Below are 11566 nucleotides of genomic sequence, written 5' to 3' on the forward strand. Positions count from 1 at the left end.
AAGCAACACTCCGTGTGGAGTGCGCTCTCAAATTAAAGGGGCAAGGAATACCCTGAAGATTATAAGCCAGGGCGATAGTATCAACTATCCAATGAGACATCCTCTGCTTAGTGACAGCTTTCCCTTTCTGCTGGCCACCATAACAAACAAAGAGCTGGTCTGAGGTCCTGAGGCTTTGCGTGCGATCCACGTAGAGTCGCAGTGCGCGTACGGGGCACAACAAAGCCATGGTTGGGTCTGCGTCCTCCGGGGGCAGCGCTTGCAAGCTCACCACCTTATCTCTGAAGGGAGTGGTGGGAACTTTGGGCACGTAGCCTGGTCTGGGTCTCAGTGAGACAGCAGGACCAAACTAAAAGCACGAATCGTCAACAGAGAATGCATGTAAATCCCCTACTCTCTTCATGGAGGCCAATGCTATCAGGGTCAGAGTTTTCATTGATAAAAACATCAGACTCGTAGACTGCAAAGGCTCAAAAGGGAGACCTGAAGGCTTCAGCACCATGGACAGGTCTCAGGAGGAAAGAGGGAGGGCGCGAGGGGTTTAGCCTGCGAGCGCCTCTTAAAATGTAATAATTAAATCATGCTGGCCAACTGATCTGCCGTTGATAAGAGAGTGATTAGCAGAAATAGCGGCGATATCAACTTTAATGGCGGAGGGACAGCCTACCATCTAACCTATGTTAAAGATATAAAAGCACAATGTTAATGGGCATTCTCTGGGGTCCTCGCGTTGCGAAGAGCACCGGGTGACGAAAAAGGTTTCTTTAAGCGCGTAAGCCCGTCTTGTGGACGGTGCTCGAACCGCGTTGATGGTGTTAGATACCGCTTGCGATAAATCACCTAAACCTTGCGCGCGCTCAACGACCATACATGGAAATCCCACAGGTCGGGGCGCGGGTGCCATAATGTGCCCCTTCCTTGAGAAAGAAAGTCTTTCCTCAGGGGAAATCGTCAGGGAGGGGCTGTCGCGAGGAGCATTAACTCTGAAAACCAATTCCTGGTAGTCCAGTACGGGGCGACTAATAAAAGGCTCTCCTCGTCCTGCCTGACTTTGCACAGTGTCTGCGCAATAAAGCTCACTGGAAGGAATGCGTATTTACGCACCCCCCGCGGCCAGCTGTGTGCCAACGCATCCACGCCGAGGCTGCCCTCGGTTAGTGAATAAAATAGGCGACAGTGGGTATCGTCCGGCGACGCAAACAGATCTATCTACGCACAACCGAACTTCTTCCAAATTAGCTGGACCGTCTGGAGGTGGAGTCGCCATTCGCCGGGGGCGCAGCTCGGGAAGCGCGTCTGCCGCTGTATTGAGCGAACCCGGGATGTAAATGGCACGAAGGGACCTCAGATGCTTCTGACTCCAAAGGAGGAGATGACGAGCGAGATGCGACAGGTGACGAGAGCGCAAAACCGCCTTAACGGTAAATAACGCAACAGTCGCAATGTTATTGGTGTCGGCTAATACATCCTTCCCTCGCATCTCCATAGCGGAGCGTACAAGTCCCAGATATACAGCGCACCGCTTGCGGCAGTTGGGGTGCTATGCACACCCCTGAGACTGCAAGCCCGTCATACGTGGCTGATCATCCCGTGCTGAGGGCATTGCAATATACAGAATGCCAGGAGACCCCTCAGGGGCACATCTTCTATCGGAAATGCCGGGTCTACCACGGGGAAAAATTGACACGCAGGTGTAATGTTTACACGGTGTATGTCGGTGTGCCACGCTCTCCTCGAGACTCGATCGTAAGCCAACGCTGAAGCGGTCTCATATGAAGCAGCTCGGGCGGATGTCACAGCCGCAGCATGCTGTCATATGTCCAGGAGCTTCTGAAATTGTTTCAGAGGGACCTCATACTTCCCTCGAATTAAACCGAGGCAAGTCAGAACTGACTAGGTTGCGCGCTCTTATAAAACACGCCAATTAGTCGATCGAGTCTTATTTCCATACTGAGAAAAAGGATCCTCTGCACGGGGCAAAGTTGCTCTTTCCCAGTCGACCTGAAGACTTAAACGAGCGAGATGCCGAAGCATTAACTCTCTGTGTTCGCGTACGTCTGCTAAGAACGGGCTATTATAAGTCGACGTACATAAAAGCAGAATGCGAACAACGCTCTCTCTCTGATATTTTAATGCCATGACTAGCACACGGAGACACGGAGAGAGAGAGAGACAGCTCGAATGGTGTACTCAGTATTAATATGCCCACCCCACGACGCAGAGCGAAAAAACGGTCTAAAGCGAGGGGAGATGGACACATAAAGTACACGTCTTACAGGTCTAAGGCTGCAAACCGATCTGAATATTGAAATACGAGCCTCGGCGTTATCATCCAAAAAGAACACCTTCGTAGCGCCGGTGCGTAAATCAAATCGATCGTAACCCGCCGCGTATTTTGGGTACTATGAGATAAAGGCTGGAAAAAACCTTATCATCATCATCTCGGTAAGAGGGACCGGCTCGAACATCCTTCGCCAACAGGATATCGACCTTTGCACGCAGTACATGTGCATCGGACGCTTTCACCACAGTGAAACGAAAGCCCGAATTTTGGGGAGTGCCGGATTCGTAACCGAGGCGGATCGTGCGTAAAACCCAACGAAACGGGCTGGGAACTGAAGCCAAGCACCCAGGCACCGTACGAGGAGAAATAACGACACTACCGAAGTACCCGCGGTGGGGCAGCGAAGCGAGACAGGTGGGACTGCCGGTGCGTCTGCTGTGACAGCATAAACATCTACAGTATGTGTGTGTGACACTGACCTGAGCCCGCTGAGGGTAACGGTCATCTGGTCTCCTCTACGGAGAGCGCAGACTCCGATGAGGGTGCTGGTGGTCCGGTCTCCTCAGCGGAGAGCTCGGACTCCTCAGGTCACCCGCTGGCGATAGAGGAGAGGTAGGGGAGCTGGTGTGGACCCGCTCACAGCTCTCTCGATCCTCCGGAGACCCAGAGAGGGAAGAGGAATGCACTCTTATGTGTGGTTAAGTGGGTACCGGCCGAACAGCCGGTGGAACATATGCAAACCAAGGATTTTCCACCCGACCCTCTATCGGGGGAAGGAGCCCCATCTCCTGAAGAGTCGCCCTTCACTGGCCACTTAAACTCCCGAATTTCACGGGAAGCGGCTAAGCGGGCGGGGCGAGCTGCTGACGACCGGTTCCCCTGCGCTGCCGAGATGGGGTCCGAGGAGGGGAACGGAGGTGGTCGCCGCAGGACGCCGACGGCGAGAGGCAGACTGAGGAGCCGGCGTGGTGGACCAAGGGCAGCTTTCCTTCGCCGGGGCATGACCTAGGAGATCGCCTCAGTCTGCGCAGCGGAGCGGTACGACTCCACGGCCTCGCCGAAGAGGCCGGTCTGTGAGACAGGAGCATTAAAGAAGTTGTTCTCGCCTGCGTCCGTCATGTCAGCCAGACACAGCCAAAGGTGGCGATCTTGAACCACTGTGGTGGACATCGCACGACTGAAGGTCGCGGTCTCCCTCGTAAATCCTTGGTGAGCCTGCAGCAACGTTATTGCGTGCAGGGCCGAAGCCGCCTCTCCGGCATGCCTGACGGGCAGCGTCCGTAACCGGACGACTGTCTACAAACACGGGAGGGAAGGTTGGGTGGTCCCTCCAGGAACGCATCCCGCTCCACTGAAGGGGTCCCCGCCCTTAGCGGCTCCGTTGGCGAGGGAGGTGAGGGGTGAAAGCTGAACGGCCGGACGGCCGCAAATCACGTCAGCTCTTCGTGCCGTCGGGAAAGAAAGGCACAGGAGGAGAGGACCGAGAGGCCCGAGCAGCTCCGAAGTACCAATCATGTGGGCGGGACGGTTCGGGCGGAGAGGGGTTAACCTTTCCAACTCTACCGTCTCCGCCGCTCGAGCGGGCACGGCCGCCATCTCCGGAACGACTCTGCCTCGGAGGAAAAATGGACACCCCTCTGATGCTGCAGAAGTGACGGGACCAGAAGGAGGTCCAATGGATTCGGCAGACATCGTAGAACACGACTCTGCAGTCTCCACCGGAGCCTCAACCGGCTGAGGATGAGAAGGCCGGTAGGTGGAGGACGCATCCTCCGTCCTACTCAGCGTAGTGACGCGAAGGGCGCCCTGCGAGCGCTTGACAGCCGCACCATGGCGGCGTCAGCACTGCAAAGGCGCGGACAGCGTTCCCATAGAAACGACAGTCGTCTCCGCAATCCAAGAGGGTTATGCTCTCACAGAGAGAACAGAAACTCTCCACGAACGCAGCCCCGGAGTGCTCGATGCCTGAGCACGAAGACAGCGCTCGTGACCGTCACTGGAACCCTTATACTTCTCGCATCCAAGATCGCACGGGCGAAAACCATAAACCGCGTGAACACATTGTATTATACCAAATACACAAAATAACGTTTTTTATCAATGAAATAGGTGCACTTTAAAGAAAGAACATTTAAGCTGAAAAACTAATCCAACTTTGACTTTTTACAGTCTAGTAGTACTTTAAATGGATTAAACTAACAGCTGGTGGCGATGTTGAGCTACAGTCACTGTTTAAACTGGATTTAAAATGTTAGTTGCAAATATAACAATGGGGGTTTTGAGCAACAAACTTTCATATTCGGCAAAACAGGTCACATCACTTCTGGTTCAGGTCTTTTGCATGTGCTTAATAAAATATAGATGTTTTACTCAAGATGATCCTTTACTCTGAATGGTTCCGAAAAGTTTAAAGGAGCCCTGCTGACAGATTTGTGTAACTGCAGTACAGTCAAACATTATTAAAGTCTATAGTATAGTGAAACCAGCATGTTTGTAAAGTTTTATTAATCCACAAGTGCCAAAATGCAGTAAAATATTGAAAAGTTTCTATTTGATATAACATGATAAAAACATGATTTAAATTAATTACAAGTACTTTTAAATATACTGTTTCATGTTATTTCCTCTTTGAAAAAAAAAAAAAAAAAAAAACGGGCAAAGCACAAAATAGCCTGAAAATCGTATTACTGTATATAGATTAAAAAAAAACTTCAGAGAACTTCTGATAGATTAAAATAAGTCTAACATATTTAAAATTACACTACTTTGCAAATAGCAACAGAATGTACATTTTTACAAGAAGTAATATAAGTCCCAGGTGTGCCTAGAAAATGTCTGTGAAGTCTTAAAATTATTATTATTATACATTTTATGTATAGGAGCCTTACTAGACACTCAAGGACACCGTACAATAAAAAAATCAACATTAACAGCAATAATCATTACAACTAATACAACCTAATACAAGCATAAAAGCAATCACATAAAAGCCTGCATGTCAAAATGTCCAAAATGCCCCTGTTAAGATGGGAGCAAAAATGTGCTGTTTTCAAGTGTGTCCCTTTAAATGCAAATGAGCTACTGCTTCTCATCCCCTTACAAAAAAGAGACAGTGACTAGTCTGGGACAATTAATCTTTAGCCACATTAGCGCTACAACATGCTAACAAACACATTTAGAAAAGCTTTTGGTGAATATTAACCAGTCATTGGCTGTGGGCGGGGCTTTATCAGTGTGACATCACATTAACAACAAGAGATCAAAACAGCATATCTAATGAGACTGTTTTGGTTTAATTTGGATAAAAAAGGGGTGGGGATTTTTTTCATTGTAGGGTTTTTGTGTTCACACACTGCCAACACACATTTATGTCCAAACACCTTGTAAAAGTGAATTTTGCATAATATGTGCTCTTTAAATTCTGTGCTTGTTCCCCAAACACAATCAGTTGAATTGACACCACTGAACCTGATTGACTTTCACTGTAACTTTATATCTCCAATGACTCTGTAGTCTGCTGCTGTGGGCCAATCAGGCTTCTCCAAATTTTCCTGAACTCCTCCTTAATCTTAGGTATCCTCAGGGCGTATACAACAGGATTGACCACTGAGTTAACATGAGATACTATGACACCAAAATAAATGACATCAGAAGGCACTTGTTTAATTGGGAAACTAAAGAAATTAATGGCGTGCATGATGTGTAACGGAAGCCAGCATGCAACAAACAGAGCCAAAACCAAAACCAGTGAGCCGGCCAGTTTGTGTTCCTTACGGTTATACGCAGCAGATTCAGCAATACCCGTCTTTCCCTTCAGCCATCTAACTTTAAAAAAGATGTAACAATAGAAAGCAACCATGATGGCCAACAGAGGAATAAAGATACCAAAGAAAATAAAGTTGACCAGGTATGAAAGAGAAATGACATCTGTAAATTCACACTTTAATGTGGAGTTGTGACGTTTCAAAGTGTGAGGTTTGTACCATCCATACATTGGTAAGAAGCCGAGCAGACACGCCAACATCCAGCACACAGCAGCGAGAACCCAAGAGCGTCTTTTAGTTACTATAGACTTATACCTGCCAGCAAAAAAAACCAACACAAAAAACATTTAAATAGTTTTTCTAACATTAACGCTTTAAGTACTGTAAAACAATTGCTGTTATTATGCAGCTGGTTGCCAGTTACTTACTGTAGAAGATAAAAACTGAATTTTTTTTTTGCTTACAAAATAAGTGGGAGGGTTTGGGGCGCACAGTGCTGAGCCCCAGGCGGATCTGAGACAAGCTAATTAGAGCTCAGCGTCAAGTCACATGCTTTTACCACATTTAATGTATATTAAATATACGATAAATAAACGATAACATGACTTAGAGTGAAAGAGTACAACTAAATGATTTTATTTTGTATTTTGCATTATACACTTAACTTTTTGGTAACATATTAAAGTAGCTTTCTTCCCTGGCAGTGTGAAAAGTTGGATCAACTTAAAAATGACTGTAAAAAATGTAGCATAACAACTTGGTAATAAAAATGTAGCGTAACAACTTGGTTTTGCAATTCATCTAATATTTTGAGTTTTGACAAAACTTTGACATAACTTATAAAACTTATAAAAAGTTGAAATTGTAATTTGTAAAATCTGGATTTGACAAAAATCAGGCATTTTTAACAATGTTCAATTGGTCACACCTACATTTCTTTTTAGTTTTTCAACTTAAATTTTAGTAAAATTTTAAGTTTAAAAAAATTATATTTTTTAAGTGTTACTAACTGAAGAATTTTTTAAACGTTGTTCCAACTTTTTACTTTTTACAGTGCATTTGAATATTTTAATTGGTCAAAGTTAATTGTTTTAGCTTTTTCAACACTGAATCTAATAAAACATATTTTACTTTTCAAAATGGTATTAATAAAAACTTACCTAAAGGGAATACAAACTCTTAGGTATCGATCCAAAGCAATAGCCAGGAGGGTAAACACTGAGGCTTGAAGCGGTACAATGAGAAAGCAACTTATAAAGAGACACACATGGAAAGACATTTCCACTTTGAACGCCTCAACTACAGAAAGCGGAACAACCACACAGCCAACCAAAAAATCAGCCATCGCCAGTGATACGATCAAACAGAAGGTGGGTTGATTTAGAGCTCCGCTCTTCCACACGGCCCAGATCACCAGCAGATTGCCCAGACAACAACCTATAGCTATAAAAACTTCAAAACCTATGAAAATATATCTTCCATCAACAGCCACCATAATAAGAGCTTATACAGAGATAAGGGTGGAGACAAAAATAACACTTCTCCCCCACAAAGACACCTTTAAATGGTAGGTGTGAGTTAAAATTTAGAGATATCCTGTCATCAGTTCCTGGGAACGCGTCATGGGGGACACCCAACATGTGTTAAAAATAACCCAGCAGAATTTAGAGTTTTCAATGTTCAGTTAAAAAAAATGTCTGTACATCTCTTCTTAAGGCCAAAGCAAATGAATAACATACTGAGAGTACTTTGTGCTACTTTTGGTCATAATTGGACCTTTTGTTGACAGCGTTGTTTGTGGAAATGCACATAAAAAAAATTTCGTCTGCTAACTTATCATTGCTGTCTATGACTTGGATTACAACATCATGGGCCCTATTTTAACGATCTAAGAGCAAAGCATTTATTTACTTACCAGGCTACAGGTGAAGCTGCTGTTTAGGCTACGCCTTCTAACGTCACAATCGGTCCTCATTTATGTCCAAGAGACTCGATAACAATCTTTTACATTTGAATCCTTTAATTTTTCATATTTAAAAGCTTTTTTGTGCTGCTGCGCACCCATGTGTGTGATAAGCAAACCCGCGTTGTCGTCCCGTTTATAGGCGCATATTTCTAACGCGCTCTTTAAATAACAAAAAAATATTGCGCCATAGACTTTAGAGCAGGTTTTTGTTGGTCAATGGCGTAGTCTATTTTAGTTGCCTCAAAATAGCAATGCGCCAACAATGCGCATGAACACACCTCGTTTTCAGACCAGAACGCCCATGGGCGCAACATTGTGCACAAATGCATTTGCTATTTAAACAACGTGGCGCTAAACGTGAAAATGATCATTGCGCCGGGTTGAAACTAGCAAAAGACACTTGCGTCGCGCATTGCACCGGTGTATGATAGGGCCCCATGTCTGCATGTTGATCATGATTTTTTGCAGTGAGAAGAAGGGGAAGAAGAGGCGGGATCAGAATGTGTCAGTCAATGCAATATCCTGGCTATGATGTATGAAACTATATCTTACATCAACAGCCATCATTTACAGACATAAGAGTGCAGACACAAATAACACTTCTCACCAAAGATAATTTTAGATAGACGTGAACTTCACACGAAAAGAGATATCTGGTGATCAGTTCCTACTTAAGGGGTTATGTCAAACTTTATATTTATGGGGCTGCTAATACCTGGTATTAAGATGCGTTATGGTCATTCAGATCACAAGTAGACAATAAGATGCACACCTTTTAAACGCTTGCAAAGTTAAATAATAATATGCTGTGTTTAGCGTCGTCCACTTGTGATCCTATTGACCAAAATGTATCTTAATATCGTGTGTAAACAGGCTTTATATTAGTATAGTTTTCTATTGTTAGTTTGAGTAACCATGCTGCATAATTCATTTTACATATCTTTAAAATTGTTTTATTATGAGGGGTATACTTTGTTTTACCGTCTTTTACTTGAAAGTGAGGACACAAGCTTTAGTACTCAAATCTAAATTGGTATTTTAATATCAAACTATTTGTGTTCACCTAAAGAAAAGCAGTCATGTACATCTAGGATGGCATGAGGTTGATACAAAAATAACACTTCCTCTCTTTGTCAGGTTAACGCCCCATTCAGACAGCCAGTGATGTTATCGCTGTGTGTCGCCCGTCTCTTTCAATGAGGCATGTTTAAATCTGCTTGTGATAAACAAATGAGTACCATCCACTCCAGTAACTGACGAGAGAAGGATGACGTGAACTTCATTGCTTCGTTCTCAATAGTAGTCGCTCCCGAAATAAATTTTTGCATAAAGTTAAACTTTTCTTAACTTTCTCGCGTCACTGGACAAGCCCATACGGTTGCCAACTACCAATGGGAGTAAGAAGTGGAGTTCACATCATCCTTCTCTCGTCATTTACTGGAGTGGACGTTACTCATCTATGACAACCAGTCTTAAAAACGCCTCATTGAAAAAGACAGGCGACACACAGCGAGAAAGTCACTGGTGGTCTGAATCAGGCTTTATGTACCCTCTAGATCCCTGCCCTCTGCCACCGAAAAAAGGGGAAAAAATCACTATCTTATACCTTCTCTGGTTCTGTTCCGCATCTGTGGAATGATCTGCTAGTTGCAACAAGATCTGCTGACTCTGTGGCCCTCTTTAAGAATAGGCTTGAAACTTACTAATGTCTTTTTCTATTTTTCTATTTTTATCTTCCCTTGGTAAGACTTAAAGGGGTGGTTCAATGATATTTCATGCACTCTGACTTATTAACACTGTTTAAGAGTTGTTTCCTCATGCTAAACGTAGGCTAAGTGTCAAAACAGCAGTTGGGCGTGTTACAGAGTATTTCTGTGCTGAATGCACTTCGCCAGAGTTCGTACAAGTTTCTGAAAGTTTTTTCGATTACTGGTCCAGCTGACATTTCAGGGCTTTCTATGTATCACTTCTTTTTATGGGCACTGCCCCCCAGAAAACCCCGGCCACTCGTCAAACACCAGGAGACGATAGAACTTGCAAACATCACATCACGTGACACAGCTTTGTTTAAGGAGGACATAAGTCAAAAAGTTGTAGCTGAGAAACTCACCCTTTTTCTAGAGAAACATGGGTTATTTGACCAATTCCAGTCTGGTTTTTGTAAAAAACATTCCACAGAAACAGCGTTACTTAAAATTTCGAGTGATATTATGATGTTTGCTGATTCTAAGGCATACACAGTGCTGGTTTTATTGGACCTCTCATCAGCTTTTGACACTATTGATCATAACGTTGTGATAAAGAAACTTTGTGATTTGTTTGGTATGTCTGGATAAGTTTTAAATGGTTTTCATCTTACCCGTCCGGCAGAAGCTTTAGTGTTTCTATGAATCAGATCATGTCTGAAACTGCAGAGTTATCGTGTGGTGTACCTCAGGGTTCTGTCTTGGGTCCTATTCTGTTTCTCTTGTACATATTTCCTCTGGGTCAGATAATTAGTCAATTTAGTGATATATCCTACCATGCAGATGATATCCAACTGTACTGTTCCTTTAAGGAAACTGAGTTCTTTAAATTATCATATTTAATCAACTGTCTGACTAGTATCAAACAGTGTTTATGTGAGAACTTTTTGCTTCTGAATTCTGACAAAACAGAAACACTTATTATCACCCCTGAGAGCAAAATCCCAAATATAATCCAACATATTGGTGACTTAGGCTAGTCTGTCAAACCGAGCCTCAGGGTAGGTGTTGTTTTTGAGCCAGCTATGTCCTTGGAGCTCCACTCTAAACACTTATTGAGAAACTGTTTCTTTCAATTGAAGAACATTTCCAAATTAAGATCATTTGTGACTAAGGGTGAGTTTAGACTCGTTTAGACTACTGCAACAGCCTTTTTACTTGTTTGAGTAAGAAGGAGCTTTATCGTTTACGTGCTGTTCAGAACTCTGCTGCAAGGCTTTTAACCCACATTAAGAAAAGAGAACACATCACACCGGTCTTAGTAGCACTCCACTGGTTACCAGTCTAGTATAGAATTCATTTAAAATTTTGGTTCTCACCTTTAGGACCTTACATGCCCAAGCCCCTACCTACATCACTGACTTGATACAGCTTCACACTCCAATCCAAAGTCTCAGGTCATTAGATCAGTGATCGTTTCCCGTACTCATTTAAAAACTAGAGGGGATCAGTCATTCAAGGCGGTCGCTCCTAGGCTGTGGAACGCTTTGCCTCTTTCTCTGTGCTGTGCGAACTCAGTCCATTCTTTTAAAAAAAACAACTAAAGACTCTGCTCTTCAAACAGGCTTTAGGTTAGTCTGAGGTTTTTTATGGTTGTTTGTATCTTGTATTTTGTAAAATGTATTTAAATGTTTTGTATTACATTTTATTGTAAAGCACTTTGTGATTTTTATCTGTGAAAAGTGCTATATTAATAAATTTTAATAAGTTTCCCAGAGAGGGATTAGCTTAAACCAGGAATAGGCCTTAGTTAAATGAGGAACTAGTTTGAACAAACATGCCTTACTAAAAACATAACTTGTGTGCA

General features: G+C 43.7%; 1 protein-coding gene across 1 annotated transcript; it reads right to left on the reverse strand.

The window, feature by feature from the left end:
• Nucleotides 1-5727: 5727 nt before the first annotated feature.
• Nucleotides 5728-7552, reverse strand: LOC141282415 (adenosine receptor A1-like). Its single transcript, XM_073815289.1, has 2 exons — nt 7209-7552; nt 5728-6363 (listed from the first exon to the last, which is right to left on the reverse strand). Exons 1-2 carry the CDS (start codon nt 7541-7543, stop codon nt 5775-5777), a joined length of 924 nt encoding a protein of 307 aa, XP_073671390.1. The 5' UTR covers nt 7544-7552; the 3' UTR covers nt 5728-5774.
• Nucleotides 7553-11566: the final 4014 nt, after the last annotated feature.

The sequence above is a fragment of the Paramisgurnus dabryanus genome, chromosome 7 (genome assembly GCF_030506205.2).
Source record: "Paramisgurnus dabryanus chromosome 7, PD_genome_1.1, whole genome shotgun sequence".
In the NCBI taxonomy this organism is placed as follows: domain Eukaryota; kingdom Metazoa; phylum Chordata; class Actinopteri; order Cypriniformes; family Cobitidae; genus Paramisgurnus; species Paramisgurnus dabryanus.

Coding starts and splice junctions, on each gene's coding strand:
- LOC141282415 (XM_073815289.1), bottom strand. CDS start 7,543: ATGGTGGCTGTTGATGGAAGATATATTTTCATAGGTTTTGAAGTTTTT. Junction 6,364..7,208: donor AGAGTTTGTATTCCCTTTAG/GTAAGTTTTTAT, acceptor TTTTGCTGGCAG/GTATAAGTCTATAGTAACTA.